Genomic DNA, 24,584 nt, shown 5'->3' with positions numbered 1-24,584 from the left:
TGAAATAAATATCTTTTATTGTTTTCATCATAGTCATAATTGTTGTAATTATGAACACCGAGCTGTCGCAATACTCCAGAATTTTGCCAAAAAACAGCAACCGTTCGACGGCACCGCTGCGTCTCTCAGGACCCAACCATGCATAAAATCTCCCGTTAAAAAAAGAAAAAGGAAAATAAAAAATATATATTAAAAAATTATGCGTACCACTGATATACAGATCTGATATAAACAGGCGTATTGGTCACAAACCAATCAGAATTATAAACATGGCTTCTTTTACAATACACAGAGACCGAACATGTGGGATATAAGAGTACCTTTTTTTAAAAATGAAGAAGAAGAAGGAGGGGACAATTTATTTCACACATCTGTACAGGTTCGTCATCATCGCTTCAATGTTCTCACCCCCTACAGTCAGAATGCTCGAGGCATTTTGGGCGCAGTGTCCAGTGAGCAAAATCTGCAGTAAATGCACATGAACACACACACACACACACACACACACACACACACACACACACACACACACACACACACACACACACACACACACACACACACACACACACACACACACACACACACACACGTCCAGGTGTGGCAGCAGTGGCTAAAGACAGAACTACAGGTGTATCTGCAGGTGACAAATACAAGAACCCAAGAGTTAAACCACTGTGGTGAAGGAGGCCACCTGATGGTAAAAATGACACATCAATACATTCAGTAGAAGTTAACCGGACCTTCAACACACACACACACACACACACACACACACGCACACACACACACACACACAGTAAAAATAAAAACAGTCTTTAAAATGTGCAAAGAAAAGGTGGCTGAACCGAGCTGCTCCAGCGACAGCCGACGAGGGACCGTGAGAAAGCATCAGTGGATCATCAATAGTGCATAATCAAAGTTTAGCAGTGCTGGGGGGCTGACGTCTCACCTCCACCTGTACCAGACAGTTTCTCCGACCAGAGGCCCACGCACGTTCAGTCTACAGGACTTTTTGTTTGGACACGTCTTTGTTAAAATGTAGAAAAAAGAAAAAAGAGGAGCTTCAGCTTCCACAGCCTGTGTGGAATCAGCAGCTGATGGGACACACGTACCACAGAGCAACAGAGATATGAAGCTTTCACACCAGTTTAAGTGCCTTCAGAAGGGTTCCTCCTGCCGTCCCTCAAGCTGCCATCTGTGGACTCTTTACCCGGAGAACCGTCAGGAGAACGCCAACAAACGGGTCGTACCAAAAACCTGTCGTTTTGATCATTTTACGCACCGTAACCAACAAGCAGAGCAACCTGCTGGTTGCCCCTTTAAAAAGCAGAGCAACCTGCTGGTTGCCCCTTTAAAAAGCAGAACCTGCTGGTTGCCCCTTTAAAAAGCAGAACCTGCTGGTTGCCCCTTTAAAAAGCAGAGCTACCTGCTGGTTGCCCCTTTAAAAAGCAGAGCTACTTGCAGGTTGCCCCTTTAAAAAGCAGAGCAACTTGCAGGTTGCCCCTTTAAAAAGCAGAGCAACTTGCAGGTTGCCCCTTTAAAAAGCAGAACCTGCCCCCCCCCCCCAGCAGGGAGTCGGATAAAGTGACGAGTTTAACTGATGATGGTTAAATGAGATCCTGTAAACATCTTCTCCTGCAGGAGTGCACGAGGAGTGCACGAGGAGTGCACGAGGCGGGACAACGAGCACAAAGCACCGCGGCAGCGGGTGGGATGCTGCGGGTCGTACCCCTGCTGCTTTAAGTGGAAACAGTCCGAGTCTGCAGCTGAACTCTGCAGAGCTGGAGCCGTTCACTCTGACGGTTCGGATGTTAAAGTCTGGTCCCGCTAACTGGTTCCTTACACGCCGAGTGTCTGCAGAGCTGGAGCTGCTCAGCAGAACCGAGTCAGCAAGAAGCAGAGAAGAGAAGATGAGAGAAGAAGAAGAGAAGCAGAGAAGAGAAGAAGAGAGAAGAAGAGAGAAGAAGAGCTGAAGAGAAGCACCGAGGCTGAGGGAGCTGAGTGGATCAGAACCGTCTCTGCTCAGAAAGGCAAGAACCAGATCAGCTGCTGACGGAGGGGGGGCAGTTTATCCAGGAGGAGGGCAACCGAGAGGAGGGGGGGCAGTTTATCCAAAGACTCGGCAGCAGGGACTCGGCGGCTGGGACTCGGCAGCAGGGACTCGGCAGCTGGGACTCGGCAGCAGGGACTCGGCGGCTGGGACTCGGCAGCAGGGACTCGGCGGCTGGGACTCGGCAGCAGGGACTCGGCAGCAGGGACTCGGCGGCTGGGACTCGGCGGCAGGGACTCCGCGGTTGGGACTCGGCGGCTGGGACTCGGCAGCAGGGACTCGGCGGCAGGGACTCCGCGGCAGGGACTCCGCGGTTGGGACTCGGCAGCAGAGACTCGGCAGCTGGGACTCGGCGGCAGAGACTCGGCAGCAGGGACTCGGCAGCAGGGACTCAGCGGTTGGGACTCCGCAGCAGGGACTCCGCAGCAGAGACTCGGCAGCTGGGACTCGGCGGCAGAGACTCGGCAGCAAGGACTCGGCGGCAGAGACTCGGCGGCAGGGACTCCGCAGCAGGGACTCCGCAGCAGGGACTTCACGGCTGGGACTCCGCAGCAGGGACTCCGCAGCAGGGACTTCACGGCTGGGACTTCACGGCTGGGACTCCGCAGCAGGGACTCGGCAGCTGGGACTCGGCGCCAGGGACTCGGCTCTCTCTGGAGGCCCCGCCATCGCCGCCGCTCTGGGTTTTGACTACATTCTGGGGTCAGCGAGATGGGGGGCAGGTCCACACCAACACATCCCGCTCCAAAAGGGTTGAAGAGAGAAATCGTACAAACATAAAAAAGGGACGTTTCCAAAGAGTCGTTGGGTGGCGTCAGGAGAAGAGCTCCACCCCTCCATCAGAAATTAAGGTGCACGTTGTGGAGGAAAATAAAATAAGGTTCAGGTCCTCTGTGAGTCTCATACAAACAGAGACAGAAGAGCAGGCGGCCTGAAGCCCCGCCCTCTTCCAGCGGTCTCTGCAGAGAGGGGGCGGAGTCAGAGGCAGGACCGCCCCCTCAGGTAAGGCCGTGTTTGGCGGTTCTCGGGGTTAATGTACAAAGATGTGCCTCAGTAGCTCATCTGCAGACGGACGCTGCTTGGTCTCCACGAAGATCCGTTTGAGAAACTCTCGGCCGTGGTCTGACACGTGGGCGGGGAGGACCGGGTTCGTCGGCTGCGTGGCGATTTTAAAAATGGCCGCCATGGCCTCGAACTCCGCCCAGGGAGGCCGCTGCGTCAGCATCTCCACCACGGTGCAGCCGACGCTCCTGAGGACAGAACAACAGCATTTTAGAGGGGAGACTCCCCCATCTGGACCCGGCTCACAACAGAAGCAGCTGACCCTTGACCTTTGACCCTGAACCACCTGAAACAGACATTCCTACCTTCTGGTGTTGGAGAAGGTACCATGATACCCCGACGCAAAAAAACGATTCGATACGTTCTTTTTTTATATCGACACTTCTCTTAAAATAACGTTCTGTGTCTGTGCAGCGAGCCGAGAGTAACGCTAGAGATGGCGACAAGTTCGGAAGCTCCTGCCCACCTTCTGCTGACATATTGCAGAAGTTCAGAGGTTGAGAGAGAGTGTATTTGGGATTTCATTGTTCATGAAGAAAGCTATTCAGCTATTTATTTTGGCAATTATTAGGGCTGGGCGAGTAAACTCGTTATTATCGCGTTAACTTGTTAATCATTTTATCGCACATTAACGCAGGTTTTATTATTTATTTTATTATTGTAAAAGTCTGTTGCTCTCTGCTGCGGAACCGGAAAAGAAAGACCGCTACAGGTGCTCCTTGGTCTCTGTGTGAAGCTCACGGAGCTAACCGGCGCTACTTCCTGTTTTACTTGTTTCAACATAAAAGCACGTATTTAAAAATAAATTAAAAAAAAAAAAAAAAACTCCTGGGTTCACAGCCAAGTTGAATTGTCTTCTCAGCGTAGTAGTTCCAGTCTAAAATATCACTTAAAGGCAAAACACACAACTGATAGCAGCAAGTCATTCAAGGAAACAGACAGTGGAGCGAGGCTTCTACATAAAAACTACAGAAAGATGCTGATGTTAAAAGTGTGTTTGCACAACAAATGTTATGGCACTTTCATTCATATGGCAGCACATTTAAAATAAAGCTAAATGCTAAAAGCTATACACTACTTTTGGATTCATTTTTGGATTCTGCGTACAAATACGATTAATCGTGATTAATCAGGGAAATCATGTGATTAATCAGATTAAACATTTTAATCGTTGCCCAGCACTAGCAATTATATTTTCTAAATGATTTATTCTGAGTGTAACGGTTGAAATACTTCACTGCAATTCTCTGACGTACGTTTGTCCACCATAGTGTAATGGCATACACCATGTAGTGGCATGTTTTGTTTAAAATAAAATAGAAAAGTATTTTAAATGTGTAAGTGTAATGTCATTAATGTGTTCATTGTTCAAACGTCGATATTGGACAGAAAAGTAGCTTGTTAAGCAAAAGCCAATATGCTAACAGAAGTGATTGTGCTCATACTCGCTCGGTTCAGTATCGAGTTATTTATGGCAGGTATCGTATCGAAGTCAAAATTTTGGTATTGGAACAACACTAGTACCTTCTGAAGTCTAAATGGAGCTAAATCCCACTTCTATGAAACATGAATAAATGCACTGAAACCACATTTCATGTCCAGTTTAGGATTTCTCCAAAGTTTCTGGCAAGATTTCACCATCAAACTCAGCCACTCAGCCGCCGCCGCCGCTCCAGCTGTGCGAGCGGGGAGGACGACTCCCGCTTCACTGAAACACGGCCGCCGGCAGCACCGCCGGCAGCACCGCCGGCAGCACCGCAAGTTCAGCTGAGCGTTTCGGTGCTTTTCTAAAGGCTGCGTCAGGAAAACCAGCCGAGGTCACAGATCAACACGAGCACTATAATAAGGTCACCTGTGATCCAGTGTTAATTTCGTTAACCAGGACGATGACGAAAATATTTCGTTAACGCCCCTTTTTCCCGTGACGATGACGCACAAAACTGCTTCCAGAAAATAAAAATATGACGAGAATAAAAAATTATTTTTGTTAACGAGACTTAAAGGGATAGTTCGGGATATTTGACATGAATCAGTATGGCATCACCATAACCAGTGTCGTGCATTCAAACTGACTTACCCCCGACAGTGTCCTGTGAGCCGAGTTCTTGTCCAGTGTTGGTCAAGGCGAAAGTAGTCCGGCTTGTTTGCTGGGGTCAAGAAATTAGCGCGTTTTTCTTCCCAAAACAGTACGTGTGCTAAAGAGTGATTTATTTCATCACAAAAACCGAAGCCGGCAAAAGTCACTCCTCGTTATCACTTGGGCCCTATACTGTCTCATTGTGTATCAGTGCGCACGTCATTCTGACCGCAAGCTGTGCGCACGAGTCTTTCTGTTCTTTGGCAGTGCTCAACACTTACTCTGCAGACAACTGGCCATCGGGTCCAGCTGGTCTGGGACGCCTCTTCTAGTTGATCTTGGGAACATGGAAAAAAGTTCTCAGACGCCTGCATTCAGGAGTGCAGGGAAGTCACCGTTATTTGTGATGCAGGCAGCAGCTGTCCCGCGGCCGCCGACATCCTCATCTATGGAAAGGTTTTGTATCTGGGGCATAACTAAATCCCACTCGTGGCAGCAGTAACATTCCACCTCTGTCTGCATTACTTCGCACTTCAAACAAGTGCACCAGGATTTGTTGGCCACCCTGGGTATCGCAGCTCCAGCAGTGGCTCCAGCTTCTGTTTCCATCACTTCTCTGTCCACCCTCTCTCTTTCTGCCCGATCTAAGTCCATTTGGCGAACTTCCTCCTCAGTATAAACGGGTTCATAAAGATACCCCCTTGGCTCTGAACGGAAGTCAATATGTTCCTCGTCGCTCTCGTAGTCAGACATCTTCCCGAGCAGTAAACAAAGTGAATCGACTCGTGCGCACAGCTCGCGGTCAGAATGACGTGCGCACTGATACACAACGAGAGACAGTAGGGCCCAAGTGATAACGAGGAGTGACTTTTGCCGGCTTCGGTTTTTGTGATGAAATAAATCACTCTTTAGCACATGTACTGTTTTGGGAAGAAAAACGCGCTAATTTCTTGACCCCAGCAAACAAGCCGGACTACTTTCGCCTTGACCAACACTGGACAAGAACTCGGCTCACAGGACACTGTCGGGGGTAAGTCAGTTTGAATGCACGACACTGGTTATGGTGATGCCATACAGATTCATGTCAAATATCCCGAACCATCCCTTTAAGCCCTATTCGGACGGGACTAGTTCAATGGGGGGACGTATGGTAATGTTGGTTAACCAGACGACACCAGGGAGAAGAAATGACCAATTCGGACGGGACAAGAAATCCCTGTAATATTCATCTAACATGGGAGGAGTTGTTGGTTACGCACAACCGTCACATCCTGGATGCTATGCACGTCTTCATTTCACTTCCGTACATGCGTGCTTGCAAGCAGCGCTTCATCCAGAACCTCCATGTTTGCAAACAGACACACCTAATTGTTTCTCTCTTTAAAAGGATGTGACGACATATTCCGTACTTATTACCGAAGGTCGCATTCGCACGGGATTAGTATTACCTATGGTAGATACTCCGGACCGTTTCACAGGAGGTAGAATTCTCGGCAAAGTTTACCGACATACTCCGCTATCTTTACTGACATGGCGCGTTCGGACGGGACTAGATTTCCCGGTTATTATTACTTTACCCCAGGTCCCCCCATTAAACTAGTCCCGTCCGAATAGGGCTTAAGACAAGACGAAATTTACAAGCCATGCACGAATGGACATTAAAAAATGTAATTGTTTATAATTCATTTGTAATTGTTAATATAAGTGTTTCTTTAACTTCATAGAAGATTACGCGCTGTTGCCCTGTTTGTCCCTGCACGGTCCCACAGTGCCTCGCGCGGCTAGTTCAGTTGAGTTTAGGCCCTTCCCATGTCAAGTAACGTAGCCGGTAGCTAGCTATAACTTAACCGTAGCTAGTTCACCTTTGCAGTCCAGTCATGGCGTCGGGCTCGGATACCGGTATACGGTTTGTTGGAGCTGGGCGAAAACAACGCCTGGATGTATGGAGCCATTTCGTTTACAACGCGAAGGACAACAAAACAACCTGCATGATAATGATTGATCATGGTGGTGGTGTGATATATGTAAAAAAGAGAAGCAGTGTGTGGAGAAGTTCTATTCTGCACAGTGTTGACTAAAATGACTAAAATGATTAAAATTTGACTAAGACTAAAATTGATTTTCGACATTGTGACTAAGACTAAGACTAAATTAAAAAAAACTGACGAAATTAACACTGCTGTGATCTCACCAGATGTCGGCCTTCCTGCCGTAGCCCTCGCCGCTGATCACCTCCGGGCTCATCCAGTAGGGGGTGCCGGTCACCGACTTGATGCCTGTTCCTGACAGGCAGATGGTCTGCAGCCGCCTGCTGGCCCCGAAGTCTCCCAGCTTCACGTTTCCCACCGAGTCGCGCAGGATGTTGGCTCCTGAGCGGAGAACAGTCACTCAGCTTCATCCTGCACCGCAGTGGGAAATCGTTTCCGGGTCAGCTCACCTTTGATGTCCCTGTGGACGATCATGTTGCTGTGCAGGTAGGAAACCCCCTCCAGGATCTGCCGGGTGTAGCGGCGCGTCACGTTTTCCGTCAGCGCTCCGTACGACTTCAGCTGGTCCTTAATGGAGCCCTGAGAGACGAGCAGCATGGTGAGAATCACAGAGTCTTTAAGCATGCAAAGCGGAGCGTTAACACTGGTATAAAGCGACACCGACTCCGGGCATGTGCTCCATGAAGATGGAGAGCGTGCGCTCCATGGTGTCCCGCAGGCAGCCGTAGTACTGCACGATCCGCTCGTGACACAGGTTCTTCAGGAGCTGGATTTCACACTCCAGGGCGCTGACCTCCTAAAGGGGCGGGAAAAGAAAGACAGCATCACAACGGGACCGGCCCCGCCCCCAGCCGCCGCTCACCCTCAGCGCGTGAAGCCGGCACGCACCTTGCTGGTCTCTGGGCTCTCCGGGTCAAACTGGACCTGTTTGACCGCCAGCTCCCGGCCGGTATCTGCGTCATAGCAGAGGAAGACCCGTCCGAACGCCCCCTGACCCAGAAGTTTCCCCAGCCGCCAGTTGGTCGGCGCCCGCGGAGCTGCACACACAGAGCGGACAGAACGCATCAGATAAAAGCGGATCATCGGGTTCTACAGCGGCCGTATTCACTGGTGAACTGGGCTCACAGCGGCTGGGCGGGCTGATGTCCATGACTGAGAGGGTGGGAGCCGTCGGGGGGTTGAGGTTGGGCTCAATGTCGCTGCCCCGCCGCCGCCTGGCGGGCCCGGGGGCCTCCTCCAGGTCGGGGGTAAAGACGCTGCTGCCGCTGCTGGTGCTGGGCGACTGCTCCGTCGGGCTGAAGCTGACCGGCGAGCGGAAGCCGTGGACCTGCGTTCTCCGAGCTCGGGGGAAGGTCTTCCTTCCTGCGCGAAAAATCAGGACCTGTGACACCCCCCTTACTCACAGCCAAAATGTTTGGGTCAGTAAGAAAAGAAAAACACCCACCGTCACTATAATCCTGAAGGCCGAAGGGAATTCCGTATCTGCGGGGGTACGTCCCCCCTTTCCCCGACTTTTCGAACACGGGGATGTCGTACTCTGCGGAAGAAAAGATGGAGGAGACATCCAGAACGGCTTTTTAACTGGTTTCCTGGTGCAGCACACAGAAGGAATGCTGCCAGGATACTTTACTCTACAGCAGAGATACTCACTGCGGCTCCTCAAGCTTTAATTGGCGGCTCGCACTCGCATAGTAGCTTATAACAATATGGTAACAAAAACAATATTTTTTTTTCAAATAACATACAGCAAATACTGCACAGTATTATGTATTTTTATTAGGTTTGCGTTTTTTGTAGTATTAAGTATTTTTATTAAGTATTAATTAAGGCTTAATGGTGTTTCCTAAAGGGGGATCTGTTAAACCTGGCAACGCAGCCCGCTTAAACCACAGTGCACGCTAGCTCGTTTAGCCAGCGCCAGATGCAGGCACAATGGATTGGTTTTTAATTAAAAAAGGGCAAAAACCAGCACAAAAACCATGCTCATCTTGAATGTCTCACTATGATTACAACAACAAACTACAAATACAACATGAAGAAAGTCAAGCACATGCATGCCAGCTTCCGCTCAGCCCAGTATTAAGGTAAATGTGGTCTTGATTGAAAATGTGTTGGCTGTGTTGTTTCTTTTTTTGTGGGATGTTTTATATGTAGAAATGCATATTTGCAAAAAGGGAACTTTAGTATGTTGGTGTAAAAGTGGCTTTGCCCTTGATTTTGCTGCCAATGTGGCTCTGGTGAAAAAAATAGTGAGTATCACTGCTCTACAGGTTAGATTCTGCTTTACATAAATAAGGACGTTTCCACTGCTGCTTCAGAACCAAAAACTGTTGCTACAGCAACGCTTTGCACGGCCGGGTCAAAGCAACAGCTTCGGTCAGAGGCTGAAACATCCAGAGCAGCGTTGGGTTAGTTTAACTGCAGTGAGGGTTCCAGCTGTGTTTTAATTTCAGCTGGAGATCAGACATCCTGATCATGGTGCCTAAAACAGCCTTTAGAGACTGAGGCATCAGTCTGACCTGCTGCTGCTCTGAATATTTGCAAGTCTCTGAGGGGAAGTGTCGCGTTACATAATGACGGCAAATCAAACCGGTTCTTTGCTGAACCGGCCTTGAAGCAGCACAGGAACGAGTGTCTCAGCAAAGATGCTGCCATAGACACACAGCCGGGAACTGACCTGGAAAGTCCTGGTGGTTGTCAGGGTAACTCTGTGCTCGGGGCATCCTGGACTTTGGGTAGTCGCTGTAAAAATAAGAGCAGCTTCAGTTTACATCCGAGCTGCACGTCAACTGGACGTCCCGTTTCAGCTCTCGTGTCCACGTGCTCACCTGTCCAGCGGGCTGTCTAAGGAGGGACAGCTTCCAGACGCCGAGTTCTCCGGACTGCTCATGGACAGCGGGTCCAACATCTGGAGGAGGGACGGAACTCAAATTATTAATGTGAGCAGCAGGAGTCCAAACTGCTCTTTTCCTTTACGTGGAAGGACTGATCAATATCGAGTTTATCTTAAACTTTTCAAAGCTTACAAATCAAACTAACCTGGATCCATCGCTCACACCTGCTGTAGTTAATTAATTCATTACAATATGGATTAGCACATAACGTCAGGAGACTTTTTGATATTAAAGAATCAGCCCAAGCCTGCTTTTTTACGTCTTTATGACCTCACGTGCCTGCATGGACGTAACATCTCTGGCAGGAACAACAGGGAGAACCAGCTTTCATAAAATACTAAAAGCTAAAACGTTCAGGTTTTGACTAGGGCTGGGCGAGTCAACTCGTTTTTAATCGCGTTAATGCATCAATTATTTAACGGCGATAAATATTTTATCGCACATTAACGCATGTTTTATTTTTTTAATTTAAAAAAAAATAATTATAATTTAAATTAAAACAAAAAATTTTTTCGAGGGCTTTTGTGCCTTTAATGGATAGGAAAGTTCAGAGAGACAGGAAGCAGGGGGCAGAGAGAGGGGGAACGACACGCAGCACAGGGCCGTCTGATGCGGGACTCGAACCGGACCAGCCCTGTTTTATTATTTATTTTATTATTGTAAAAGTCTGTTGCTCCCAGGCTTCAATTTTGTAAAAGTCTGTTGCTCACAGGCTTTTATTTTGTAAAAGTCTGTTGCTCCCAGGCTTTTATTTTGTAAAAGTCTGTTGCTCACAGGCTTTTATTTTGTAAAAGTCTGTTGCTCACAGGCTTTTATTTTGTAAAAGTCTGTTGCTGTCTGCTGTGGAACAGGAAAAGAAAGTAATCGGCGGATCCACCAAACATGGAGAAGGGTACGGAACTTTTACTCGGCCATTTTCATTTTAAAGTTCTTCCAGACGGCGGAGTCGACAGAACCAAAGTCATCTGTAAACTCTGCCAAGTTGAATTGTCTTCTCAGCGTAGTAGTTCCAGTCTAAAATATCACTTAAAGGCAAAACACACAACTGATAGCAGCAAGTCATTCAAGGACACAGACAGTGGAGCGAGGCTTCTACATAAAAACTACAGAAAGATGCTGATGTTAAAAGTGTGTTTGCACAACAAATGTTATGGCACTTTCATTCATATGGCAGCACATTTAAAATAAAACTAAATGCTAAAAGCTATACGCTACTTTTGAATTCAGTTTTGGATTCTGCGTACAAATGCGATTAATCGTGATAAATCAGGGAAATCATGTGATTAATTAGATTAAACATTTTAATCGTTGCCCAGCCTTAGTTTTAACATCATAAAAATGTTTCTGTGAGGTGAGTCGGTGGATCCTTAATGTAAAACATGAGTTATAGCCTCTGAAAGGAGCTGAATTTAAAATAAAACTCAATGCTAAAAGCTATACACTACTTTTGAATTTTGCGTACAAATGCGATTAATCAGGGAAATCATGTGATTAATTAGACAAAATATTTTCATCGTTGCCCAGCCTTAGTTTTAACGGTTAAAGGCCGCAGCGAAACTCGCCAACCCGCGGCTAACGTTAGCCGCCACTTACTCCCAAAGCTACTTCCACCTGGTGGTGTTCCAACCATGAAGCAGGTGGGAAGCCAAACATTCCACAAAGTCTTTCTTAAAGCGTATTTTACACGTGAGATTTGAGTGTTTTAGCGTTCCGAACACTGCAGACAAACACTCCAAGGTGCTGGTACCTGGTCCATGCTCTCAGGGATGAACTCGCCCTCGCTGTTGATGCTGGTGAAGGAGCCGTTCCTCGCCACCTGCTGGAGAGCGTCAGGAATGTATCCCGGAGGAGGAGAGCTGCGGTCCGTGGAATGGGAACCTGAGGTCAGTCGGGGAGCAGCACAGAAGAGGATTAAATCAATCCAATTGATTATTTTGGGTGCATTGGGTTGGGTTTTAAACGTTTTTGAGAAGTCTGAGCAGGAGCTACTTCTCACCTATCAAAGCCAACATGCTCTTCTTGTCCGCGACCCTGAAGCCCGTGTTGTCCAGCTCTTCGTGGGACGGCAGGAGGTCCATGTTGGAAGAAGAGTTCTGGAGAAACAAAACGGGCAGCTTATTTAAGGCGAGACACTACAGGCGAATAGGGTCATATTTTAAAATAATAGATACAAGTTTTAGAAATTTGTATGTTTCATTATGCAAATTGGGCAGTATCTCATTAAATATGCGCTAATTTGCATATATATATCTACGGAAGCTAGATCTGAACATATGATAAAGCCAGGTGCAAAATTCTTTTTTCATTTGGTTTACACACAAAATGAAAAGAAAATTACAGAGGGATTTCAGGATATCTGCTTTCATTTCCTAGGAAATCAATATATACTGTCCATAGCCTATAAAACATCAATTTTCAACATGTTTTTTTTATTATAATGTCACATAAATCAGGTCAGGAATGATTTATAAACAAATCATTGTGTAAATATCTTCAGAATACTGCTGAGTGTATAACTGGAAGGTTTGGTGTTAGTTGGTGCTCCATAGGCTGAGATATTGATACTGGAAAAATACAAAAAACTTATTTTGAGAAAACGGCATTTAAAGATTTAAAAAGGGGAATTCAATACATTTGTATTAGAAACAATAGCTCAAAAACAGAATAAATGCTCAGGCCCTTGGTAATACTAATATTGAATAAATGCATCTTATTAATAAAGAACACAAGCTCAATACAATACAATAAAAGTGACCAGCCGCTGTCATTAACTCGGTTTCCTAGCGACAGTTTACGGTCAGCTGTGCTGCTTCCCGATGCTTCATCAGCTGATCTAATAGATTTTATTTTATTGCATCTTGCAAAGCGCAATTGTTGCTTTCTTTTCTTTGAAAGTTGCGGTTTTATGGGGCATTTTCGGAGATTTCGCGAAAGCTAAACACGTGATGCGTCTGAGCGAATCACGTTAGCAGAAACGATCAGCAGCCAATGAGATTTTGTCTTTAGCTATAAATATAATTCCTGCGTCTGTCCAATTTTAGATTATGGTGCAGGAGTTTGGGGTTATTGTAAGAAAACAAACTGTGATGCAGTTCAGAACAGAGCGATGCGCTGCTTCCTTGGTGTAAACAAAATGGCCCCTAAACTCGCAGCATGTGGTGATATGGGATGGGAGCCATGCGAAGTGCGGATTAAGGGTGACGTGGTGCGACTGTGGAATAGACTCATCAACATGGCTGACAACAGACTTGTCAAACTAATTTTTTTGTGGAACCTCTCAAAAAATAGTCGTTGGACAAATGAACTTTCCAGAATATTTCATGAAGTAGGTCTCGAGTACATATATAGAAATAAATTATCCTGTAGTGTCAAACAAATTAAGATAATATTATTTGAAAACTATAAACAAAATTAGGCAGAAGAAATTCTGTACAAATCTAAACTTAGAATGTATTGTTTGATAAAATCTGTCGACCAACCAGAGCACTATGTCACCCTGAACCTTAGCAGAGCGCAGAGGTCTGTTTGTGCCCAATTGAGAAGTGAAGTGGCATCTTGCCTCTGGCGGTTGAAACTGGACGTTTCCATGCAATCCCAGAGGAGAACAGAAAGTGTCACCTGTGTGACTTAAATGAGGTGAAAAATGAGATGCATTTTGTGTTTTACTGTCCTTTTTACCATGAAGTTAGACTTAAGCTCTTCCTTAAATTGACCTTGGAATGTCACGATTTATTTTCTATGTCCGATGAGTGCAGACTTGCATATTTGTTTAGCGAGAAGGTGTTTTATTTAGCCCAATATGTGTTGGAAGCTTACCAACAGCGCAGGAGCGCGCTTTTTGTTTGAGTGGGGTTGTTGTTTACTGAGGATCGCATATGTTGGATTAGCAATTATGAAGATGTTCTTTTGACTATTGGTTTTTGTTGCTTGTGGTGTGTCTTGTAAGCCCATGCTGGCTGGGCACCTTTTTGGTGTATGACACAGTTTAATAAAATAAACAAAACAAACAACAAACATCAAACATAAATCCGCCTTTAGACATTCACGATTGGTTACTGATAGAAAGGAAGTGCCGTTATTTGGGTGATATATCATTGTGCAGGAGACTCGGAGCTTTCCAACGATACCGGTCATGACAGACTTCAGTAAACAGACGACGCTCGGCATGGCACGTTGGAATGCTAACTGTAGGAGCTATTTGTTATTTTGTATATTTGGCTCACTTATTATTTGGTTATCTTTTGGGGGTTTAGTTTGGGGAATACACCCTTTTTGGTTGTTTTTGATATTTAGTATTGTTTGAGTAAATTTGGGTATTTACTTTTGCTTTTATTTTGAAAGCACGGGCGCACTGGGAGAGTTTATTTAGATGAGCAGGCACCTGGGAGGGCTAATAGTTTTTTATCAGGGCAAGAGAGGCGCCAAAGGCCCATTGTTCTTTGTTTGTTTGCTTGTAGTTGGAGAAATAAACTTAAAGAAACCTAATTTTTTGCCTGGACAATGGACTCAATTTACCTGCGTAAATTCACTCCTTAGGTGTCTCAGTGGCCGTTTGATTTCATTTAGTTTATTATGGTTTTGACATTTTTTTTAGTTTTGATTATTGACACAAGAGGACGAATAGCCACTACACTAACTTCTTGGTAGATTCGGGCGAAACGCACTGCCGCGGGTAAACAAAATGTAATAAAATAAACATTTTAATTTATGTTTTCAACGTTTTCTTTATAGCAGGTTGAAAGAACACATATTGAAGGAGTAGACTGGCCCAAAATCTCAAAATTGATCCCTGTTTTTGTCTGCTGTGTCTCGCCTTAAAATACCGATTGTTACATCACAGGTGAATCATTGCACGTTGGTCTAATCTGAAGCAGGATTTCAGCAGATTAAACATCCAGGTACAGCCTGAGTGGTGGGACGCCGGGACTCTTTTAAAGGTCCGTAGTCTCTGGGGAAACTGTAACTGTGGGAAGTCCTGACCTGAGAGGAGCTCTGGAGCACCAGGAGGATCTTCAGGCTCTTCATGTGAACGCTACGATCCAGCAGCTCCACAGCCTTGTCCAGGTCGTCCTGGGTGGTCAGAGGGATCACCAGCTGCCAGAGGAAAACACAACTACAGTTTAGAGATCGCCCCTTTTTACACGTCTTTCCCAGGGTCCTTCAGCTCTGCACCTCGTTGTTTGTGTAGTGAAGGTCCATCGTCTGACCAAAAGCCACTTTGGCTTTCGCCCTCAGGTCTTCAAGCTTGACGGGTCGAGGAAACTGCAAGATCCTGCAGAGGAGAGGGAGGATGAGAAGGGCGCAGCTGCTCTGCACCGACATCGTATTCCAGTGATGCACCGGAATAAAAGCTCACCTCTTCTCCCCTTTGAACTCGAACTTCACTCTCACATCATTCTGTTGGGAGGAAACAGCCAGGTTACTGCACTGAAGAACCGATTCAATCCCAACGAGCGCGCGCGCTCTCTGAAACCAGAGCGTTGCCGCGGTTACCTGGTTCTTGGGTGAGGAGGCTTTGGGTTTGTTCAGGTCCGACAGGAACGTGGCAGGACGGCTGGAGCGATGCAGTTCGGCCAAGTCCTGCATGATTGAGTTCAGGGCCTCCTGCTCATCTTTGAGATGACGACATTTTAAAGGTTTCACACTTAAAATCGATTCAACTTTTTGGAAAAAGAAATACTTCAATGAAGCTGCACAGAAAAAATATTCACAGTAACAAGACGCTGCCTTAGTTTTTAATGCACTTATCTTGGAAATGTTCAAACTTAAAGACGTGGAAAAATAAGGGGAAAAGCACGAGATCAGCCGTTGCTACGCATTACATGTCACTTACACTGGAGCGCCTCACACAAGGAATTACTATGTGGCAAAGATATCAATGAGCCATTGTTCAGAGAGCGAAAGAGGAAAAAGAAGCATTCCTTGAGTTGTAGGCCTGACAAAGGACTAAGTTCGCTGGTTGCCAACAGCAACACGCACACATACCCATCATCATGGCACGGCGATTGACCCAGGAGGCCAGGAAAGAGGATTCTCCCATCAAAGGGATTCCTTCCTCCTGCAACAGCAAAAGGATGAGATCAATCCCAGCAAGCAGCTGATGGAGACACAAGTTAAAGAGCATGAAGCGTCCCATCTTTAGCTTCCCATCCTTTAGCTTCCCATGTTTAGTTTCCCATCCTTTACCTTCCCATCTTTAGCTTCCCATCTTTAGCTTCCCATCCTTTAGCTTCCCATCTTTACCTTCCCATCTTTACCTTCCCATCCTTTACCTTCCCATCTTTAGCTTCCCATCTTTAGCTTCCCATCCTTTAGCTTCCCATGTTTAGTTTCCCATCCTTTACCTTCCCATCTTTAGCTTCCCATCCTTTAGCTTCCCATCCTTTAGCTTCCCATCCTTTAGCTTCCCATCTTTAGTTTCCCATCTTTAGCTTCCCATCTTTAGCTTCCCATCTTTACCTTCCCATCTTTACCTTCCCATCTTTAGCTTCCCATCCTTTAGCTTCCCATCTTTAGCTTCCCATCTTTAGCTTCCCATCTTTAGCTTCCCATTCTTTAGCTTCCCATCTTTAGCTTCCCATCTTTAGCTTCCCATCTTTAGCTTCCCATCTTTACCTTCCCATCTTTAGCTTCCCATCTTTAGCTTCCCATCCTTTAGCTTCCCATCCTTTAGCTTCCCATCTTTAGCTTCCCATCCTTTAGCTTCCCATCCTTTAGCTTCCCATCCTTTAGCTTCCCATCTTTAGTTTCCCATCTTTAGTTTCCCATCTTTAGCTTCCCATCTTTAGTTTCCCATCCTTTAGCTTCCCATCTTTACCTTCCCATCCTTTAGCTTCCCATCCTTTAGCTTCCCATCTTTACCTTCCCATCTTTAGCTTCCCATCTTTAGCTTCCCATCCTTTAGCTTCCCATCCTTTAGCTTCCCATCTTTAGCTTCCCATCCTTTAGCTTCCCATCCTTTAGCTTCCCATCCTTTAGCTTCCCATCTTTAGTTTCCCATCTTTAGTTTCCCATCTTTAGCTTCCCATCTTTAGCTTCCCATCCTTTAGCTTCCCATCTTTACCTTCCCATCCTTTAGCTTCCCATCCTTTAGCTTCCCATCCTTTAGCTTCGAATCTTTAGTTTCCCATCTTTAGCTTCCCATCTTTACCTTCCCATCTTTACCTTCCCATCCTTTAGCTTCCCATCCTTTAGCTTCCCATCCTTTAGCTTCCCATCTTTACCTTCCAATCTTTACCTTCCCATCTTTAGCTTCCCATCCTTTAGCTTCCCATCCTTTAGCTTCCCATCTTTACCTTCCAATCTTTAGTTTCCCATCTTTAGCTTCCCATCTTTAGTTTCCCATCCTTTAGCTTCCCATCTTTACCTTCCCATCTTTACCTTCCCATCTTTAGCTTCCCATCTTTAGTTTCCCATCCTTTAGCTTCCCATCTTTACCTTCCCATCTTTACCTTCCCATCTTTAGCTTCCCATCCTTTAGCTTCCCATCTTTACCTTCCCATCCTTTAGCTTCCAATCTTTAGTTTCCCATCTTTAGCTTCCCATCTTTACCTTCCCATCTTTAGTTTCCCATCCTTTAGCTTCCCATCTTTAGCTTCCCATCCTTTACCTTCCCATCCTTTACCTTCCCATCCTTAGTTTCCCATCCTTTAGCTTCCCATCCTTTAGCTTCCCATCTTTACCTTCCCATCTTTAGCTTCCCATCTTTAGTTTCCCATCCTTTAGCTTCCCATCTTTAGCTTCCCATCCTTTACCTTCCCATCCTTTACCTTCCCATCCTTTACCTTCCCATCTTTAGTTTCCCATCCTTTAGCTTCCCATCTTTACCTTCCCATCTTTACCTTCCCATCTTTAGCTTCCCATCCTTTAGCTTCCCATCTTTACCTTCCCATCTTTAGCTTCCCATCCTTTAGCTTCCCATCCTTTACCTTCCCATCCTTTACCTTCCCATCCTTTACCTTCCCATCCTTTACCTTCCTATCCTTTACCTTCCCATCCTTTACCTTCCCATCCAAGAAATAAAACGGCCAGCTGAGTATTTGGAGTGGTTTGCTTTATGGATCCTACTTGTGAGAGCTCTCTGGCCGTTTACCAATGCTCCATCACATTTTAATAGCAGGCTTCAAGTGTCATTGAGGACGACCCATCTCAAAAGGGACACATTCATGGTTGAGAGAGAAGCTGTCGTGCGGTCGTTCGGTGGCATTTTGTCCCAGACATGTCATTAAGACCTCAGGGAATCGGGTCAAGTGCAGTTTGGCGCTGGGTTCCTCTGCTTCTAATTATTTTGTGACTGACTCGGTTTGTTTTGCTGAAGCGTTTTGTCACGGTTCATTACAGAGAACCAGCTAATGACATGTCACAAGTTAAAGAGCAATGAAAGCTTATGTTGTTGCATAACTGTTCACAGTAAATGTCTAAATGTCACGGTGACTCGTTTAAAAAATGATTGCATTTATAAAAATTAGATGTCATAAAATAATACCAGTTGCTGGATGTTCTCCTTTTTAAAGGTGTTGCAGCTCTTTATCGGTGAGGTTTTCATATGACTTCTGCATTATTGTTATGATGTGTTGGGTGTTTTTACAGTTACAATGATGTAGCAATGATGCTGGTTGAGTTAATAAAAGCTCAATTATTATAAATACAAATTTGACCAACACAGCAACAGATAAACATCACATTACGTATTTTCCATGTCCTCTACAAAGGCATGTTTAGCTATAGACTCAAATGGGGCAGATATGAAAGAGTACATATGAGTATAAACCTGGGTACATAATAAAAGCTGTTTAATAGTCATCCATGAGTTAAAAACCCTGTATGCAGTTTGACAGAAGCATCACAAGTTGTCATAAGGTTTTTGTTATATGTTAGTTATTAGAAGTCGAAATGTTTCTGTGGCACAGCATCAGCACCAACAGACTAAACACAGTGAGGCTGGAGATGCAAGTCAGCGTGGCTTCTGATGATGAGGAGCGTGTTGGATGTTGATGATGGGAGTCTGTGATCATCACTAATTGATTAATGCGAGTGACGCAAAATCCGACAACTCCATCACGTTGATAAGAAAACCAACTAAATTAACATTAGCTTTAACATTTCTTACTGATAACGTTCTCCTCTGTGCTGGCTAACGAGATCCAGTCACTCGTCCGAGCAAAGTTAACAACACTATGGCCACCTTTAGTAGATAATTAGCTAAGCTTTAATATAACTTGCTAGTACAACAGCCCCGCGGAAGCTAACAACTGTTGCTAGCCAGTTTTACATTTATGCCAAAATATGCATCAAGATTTATTCGCTATCTTGACATGTAAGCCAGAAACACATTTAACAAAACATGAAGCAGATACGGGAAGCTAAGTGGTCAACGTCAACCGAGGGCTGGTTGCACAGCTAACTGTCAGGCCAGGGAAGTTGTCCGGCTAAGCTAATGCTAAAGTTAACTGCTACCCGCACAGCTAATGCTAAAGTTAGCTGCTAGCCGCACAGCTAATGCTAAAGCTCGTCTGCTCAGCAGGACCGTAAAAAGCAACCGTTCAACAGACAAATGGACGTTGTGAAGCAATCTCTATCGCGTGTATAACATCACCTGTCGGTTGACTGGATCTGTATTCACTTCCTCATCCACAGGGCCGGTGACAGGAGCCCCGGGCCCCGCGGAGAGCCGCCGGAGGAAGCAGAAGTTTGGCAGTCCGCTCCCAACTTCACTCCGAGTCCTGCTGGGCCACGACGACGAGGCCCGACGGTTGTCGGTTTAGCCCACACAGTGTGTCCAATGAAAAAAATCACCAGGGTAACCGATGGTCCAGCACGGCCTGCCCGCGTCTGTGTGGCGGTTAAAAGGCTAAATTATTCGACCGCTTTCATTTTGTGACACTTTACACTCTGGTTAACGGTAGCTTCACTCGCAGATCGCCCTCAGTTTGCATCAAGCTAACGAGTAAAGTGTAAATTATTACCGGAAGTGTTTTAAATTTTCTGATAAAAAATAAAAGTACGAGTCGCCACTGTTTAAGGAAAAGACACCTTCGGTATTTTATATCGATATGAATTGGCCGGAAGCGATTTTATTTATTTGTGTACACTTGATGGAGCCACCCCGAGTCCAACAACAACACCGCCTGATGTCAGAGAAAACCTCACAAATTAATATATGCGATAGCTGCGTTTTATCTGTATATAACTTCAACGTGTAACAGTATTTACTTAAGATGTTTAACATCTAGTAGTAACTAGATTGTAAGTAAACCCCAATGAGATTATTATATGATTCAAAGCTGGCCACAAAAATACAAAAACTATTGTAGTGACTATTTGTCTGTGAAAATAATAATAAACGAAAAGAAAAAACTTTTGTCTTTAAGGTTATCAAACTAAAATTAAAACAGAACTCAAATAGTGACTTGACGCACTGTGGGTTTCTGGTTTACGCAATAAGGTCCAAAAACGTCAAAAATGCAGTTCATCGTGGGTTTTATTCCGACTTTGCAGCCAAAACAGAACATGACAAGCTTTATGAGATCCCTTCTTGCCTCTCCTGGCTCTGATTTCCGTGGCTTGCTTCCCAAGTGCGCCCAGAGCTCCCTAAAACTCAAGTATTTATGTGAAACGCCCACTTCCCAAACAAAAAAAATAATTAAATAAATTACAAACCAATTTATCCTAAACAACTCAAATTAAACAAAAATGCTAATTATCAACCAAAAACTAAGCAAATAATATAAAATAAATTAATTTATATGGCTAAAAACAAAGAAATAGCTCCTACAACTATGATGATAATGCTGGTGTTGCAGAAGGTATTCATTGTTGAATATACAAAGTGATATTCTTGAAGCCGCAGTTTCCCAAGAGTAAAACGTAATTTCAGACATTTAATGTTGACTTTGTTCTTTATATTTTTTGTAGTATTCTCACGAAAACAAACTTAAAGCCACGCTCTTATTTTGAAGACACCTCGTTGCCTCACTTCCGGTAAATGTAGACCCCTCATAACATCCAGTCTCAGCTGCGACTCAAAGCTAACGCTACATCCATTGTCAGGGAATTTTCTACAGCACACAGAGAGGAGAAACATGTCAGACACGGTAAGATGGGAGCTTTTAAGAGTCCTAACTGTTTTTCTGCTGGTGTGACACGGAAAATGTCTAATTAGTATTTTTTGTAGCCGTTTCCTCGTTATCTGGTTATTTAACATGCTAACTGTTAGCCTATGTAGCCTCGGGCCTCAAACTCACACTTTATTTACCTGTTAGCAGTAAGCTTCCCTTTCATCTGGTTTAAAGCATTGCTGTGAAACTGCTGGTGTTGGTTAAATTTAGATTCTGGAGCATCCAGATCCAGGAGAGAAAGAGTTGGGGGAAATTAGCAACGTGAAAGTCTCAGGCCTTGCAGATGTTTGTGCTCGTGTGTATGTTTTGCTCAAGAAGATTTTTGTTCGTTTCTTGCTCTTTTTTTAAAAAATGCATTTACTTTGTTTTATTTGTATTTTTAGGAGACAAAACCATCCAGTCAAGATGGAGGGGATAAGAAGGATGGCGAGTACATAAAATTAAAAGTGATTGGACAGGTAGGTTTTAACATGTCGCGTGATATTAGCAAATATGACCGTTTTTATGAAATAATTTATTGAGTTGAATGGTCCATTGAGTCTTGTGTAAGTTTATGTTTGAAGTTATGTGGAAACGGTTCGTTTATTCTTATTTTTTTTTAAAAGCCCATCTGCACTACTGTAACCAAAGTACAAATGCAAAAAGGTTTCATATAGCCAGAAAGCACTGTATACTGTGGCTGTTTATATGCACAGTAACTGTGCTTTAAAGCTCTTAAATTGTGTTGATGTACTTTATTATGTTGTTTCACTTTAACAAAATGAATAAACAACTTATTTCTTGATTAAATTAATTGAAACATCAGTTCCACTTGCCATCATGTCTATGTTTAGTCATGCATTTGATGGTTAATAGCTTACTTGTTAAATAGAAAGAAAGGTCAGGAATGAGTCCACCATCCTTTAACAGAATATTTCTTCTTCTGTGGTATATTTTCCAGAATGTTTCTTGATTTTTATTCACAATCTGCCATCTTGTTTCTGCCTTTTCCTCAACATCTTACAGAAATAATTGTGTTACTTTGCAACCAGCATAAATACAGGACTACTGCTCATCACTTTGTCTTTCTGGCCACAGGACAGCAGTGAAATCCACTTTAAAGTGAAAATGACGACACATCTAAAGAAGCTGAAAGAGTCTTACAGCCAGAGACAGGTAAGAGGGTGGAGGGGATTTATCACGGGCGTAGTGTACGTAAAGCACATAGAAATGCCTCCGTTTTTAAAACCTTTAGATCATGAGGAAACGCTTTGCCGTACAGTCTCAGCAGCGTTCGGGGTCTCTTTGTGTGTTCGTTTTCAGGGCGTCCCAGCAAGCACACTAAGGTTTCTGTTCGAAGGGCAGAGAATCGCAGACAACCAAACTCCAAAAGAGGTAAACATGTCTCTTACAGCTTCATCCTCTCGCCACGTTTCCCTTTCGCTGACACCCGTGTTGATGCAGAGCTTCTTGTGTTATGTTCCTCTACTCCTCCAGCTTTCATTAAACTATAAACGTGCCTGTTGATCCAGGTTTACTGGGCCGTGTCTTACACTCAGGCTCAGAAGTTCTTGGGAATCTTGTATGAAGACCCCATGTAGTTAAAGCGAAGGCTGTAGCCTATCGTTGTTTTCATTGCTGTTTAATTTGAAGAGGTTTTGTTTGTGTAACGTCAGAAAAATAGTGGAAATGCTTGTTAGGATTTCCCACAGCATCATGAGTTGGTTTGAGGGAGCTTCTTTTGTTTTTAGGATCCTTCAGTGCATCAATTATTTCAGTTTATGTTCATATTTGATGAAACATCTTGAAATGAGTGTTCCCCATTCCCCAGTTGGCTGCCAGTTTATTATTGGATCAACAAACTGAATTAGTCCAGATGCATTTTATGTCTTCAGCACCTTTCTCATCAGCGTACGCTAAGTTTGCCACAAGAGAAGAAGAAGTTAAAAAAAAATCAGAACAGACACACTGTGAATTCTATCATAATCAAGGTCTCATCAAGTCCTTTAGTTTTTACTTCCAAAGGAGGAGCCCATTTTTATTTGCATTCAAAAGTCTTACAACTTTATGCTTTTGGAGGTTCCGGAAACGGAAAGATTCCCGTTTTGATTCGGTGTTTTTAAAGCTGGCGGTTCTGGATTTATCGTCAGAGCGAAGGAGCGTCGCTGTGCCTCGACACTGTTTTCTGTAAATAGTCTTTGTGATGTTTGTGCTGCAGATGGGATTTTGAGCAGTGTAACTGAAATAAGGACATTAAGGGGAGCCGAACTCTAACTGAAACCCGTGTCTGTGCTGTCTGTCTCCGTCAGCTGGGAATGGAAGACGAGGACGTCATCGAGGTGTATCAAGAACAGACCGGCGGACTTTGGAATGATTAAACCCCCCCGACATTTCTGAATCTTTTGTTTTCCTTTTCTTATCTTTTTTTAAATTTTTATTTTGTATGTATGTGTTTTCGTTCCGTTTCAAACCATCTGGATCAAAAACAGACTGGACTCGGGCTTCCATGTGTGAGGGCGGGGCTGAGGCTGAGCTACAGACGGCGGCGGGTCTCCGGCTCTCTGAGTGCGAGCTGCTCGTTTTGTTGGAGCAACACCCTTCCACGTCAGTCTTAGACCCACATTTACAAAGACGAGCTTTTTGCTTTTAATGCTGTTCCAAACTGAACTAAACCGGTCACCCAAAACGGAAAATGTCGTCGGTATTGACGAGTGAAACGGCTTTAAGTCGGCTTTCTCTTTAGGAAGTAAAGTGGCAGCCAACGTGATTTTCTTTTAAATACAAAACCAGAATATTTTGGTGTCCCAAAGCCCAAACGTTCCACTCAAGATCTGAAAAGTTGAATGTTTACACGTTCTTTTAGATTTTTAGCAGTTGCTCATGTTTCGAGCAGCAAGATTCAAATTTGTTCCCACAGAGAAAGTAAGCATTTCATTTGTGTTGCCATTTCCACTCTTAGGCCTGTCAGAAGCAGCTTTTAATGTCGTTATTTTTAAATGGAGGTTACCAGGGAGCATGTTTCCACTTACCAGCGGAAGCAGGTGTGAGCTGCTTCCACCGCCCACGTCTGAGCGTCCCATCCACATGTCTCACATTTACACACTGCTGTTGAAATGTGTTCTTTTTCTCCCCACAAAGTCCAAAATGATCTCAGAATGACGCAGCGGTGGCTGTTTCATTAACTTATCCCACTGCTGAGCGAATCGAACGGCCGTGGCCTGCAGCCTGTCTGAGTTGGGCGCCTTTCCTTAGAGAGGAAAGGGGGCGTGGTCACAGATTTCAGGAAGCAGACCCGCTGAGGTCCGACTGCCGGCTGGATTTCTGAAGGCAACATCATCTAAAGCAGAGCCTGGTAATCTTGAGAAGAAGGTGGACTTTAAAAGAAATAGAATTTTTTTCCCTCCCAGCTGTGCT

General features: G+C 44.7%; 2 protein-coding genes across 2 annotated transcripts; one reads left to right on the top strand and one right to left on the bottom strand.

Annotated features, from left to right (window-relative positions):
* map3k2 (mitogen-activated protein kinase kinase kinase 2) lies at positions 1-20,036 on the bottom strand. The gene is made up of 17 exons (XM_075477391.1): positions 19,670-20,036; positions 16,060-16,132; positions 15,568-15,686; positions 15,431-15,471; positions 15,247-15,346; positions 15,055-15,168; positions 12,071-12,167; positions 11,822-11,952; positions 10,009-10,088; positions 9,858-9,922; positions 8,625-8,717; positions 8,306-8,542; positions 8,069-8,217; positions 7,845-7,976; positions 7,630-7,759; positions 7,384-7,561; positions 1-3,303 (listed from the first exon to the last, which is right to left on the bottom strand). Exons 2-17 carry the CDS (start codon positions 16,112-16,114, stop codon positions 3,084-3,086), a joined length of 1,941 nt encoding a protein of 646 aa, XP_075333506.1. The 5' UTR covers positions 16,115-16,132; positions 19,670-20,036; the 3' UTR covers positions 1-3,083.
* A 995-nt stretch (positions 20,037-21,031) lies between these two features.
* sumo1 (small ubiquitin like modifier 1) lies at positions 21,032-23,568 on the top strand. Its single transcript, XM_075477411.1, has 5 exons — positions 21,032-21,167; positions 21,575-21,649; positions 22,269-22,346; positions 22,494-22,565; positions 23,480-23,568. The coding sequence occupies exons 1-5, from the start codon at positions 21,156-21,158 to the stop codon at positions 23,546-23,548; spliced, it is 306 nt and encodes a 101-aa protein (XP_075333526.1). The 5' UTR covers positions 21,032-21,155; the 3' UTR covers positions 23,549-23,568.
* The last annotated feature ends 1,016 nt before the right edge of the window (positions 23,569-24,584 follow it).

Source organism: Odontesthes bonariensis, chromosome 11, assembly GCF_027942865.1.
Source record: "Odontesthes bonariensis isolate fOdoBon6 chromosome 11, fOdoBon6.hap1, whole genome shotgun sequence".
Lineage (NCBI taxonomy): Eukaryota > Metazoa > Chordata > Actinopteri > Atheriniformes > Atherinopsidae > Odontesthes > Odontesthes bonariensis.
The sequence above is the reverse complement of the archived record's forward strand: the minus strand, read 5'-3'. Positions and strand labels throughout refer to the sequence as shown.

Coding starts and splice junctions, on each gene's coding strand:
- map3k2 (XM_075477391.1), bottom strand. CDS start 16,114: ATGGGAGAATCCTCTTTCCTGGCCTCCTGGGTCAATCGCCGTGCCATG. Junction 15,347..15,430: donor GAGTTCAAAGGGGAGAAGAG/GTGAGCTTTTAT, acceptor TCTCCTCTGCAG/GATCTTGCAGTTTCCTCGAC. Junction 12,168..15,054: donor TGCTCCAGAGCTCCTCTCAG/GTCAGGACTTCC, acceptor TTGTTTCTCCAG/AACTCTTCTTCCAACATGGA.
- sumo1 (XM_075477411.1), top strand. Junction 22,347..22,493: donor AGTCTTACAGCCAGAGACAG/GTAAGAGGGTGG, acceptor GTTCGTTTTCAG/GGCGTCCCAGCAAGCACACT. Junction 22,566..23,479: donor ACAACCAAACTCCAAAAGAG/GTAAACATGTCT, acceptor TGTCTCCGTCAG/CTGGGAATGGAAGACGAGGA.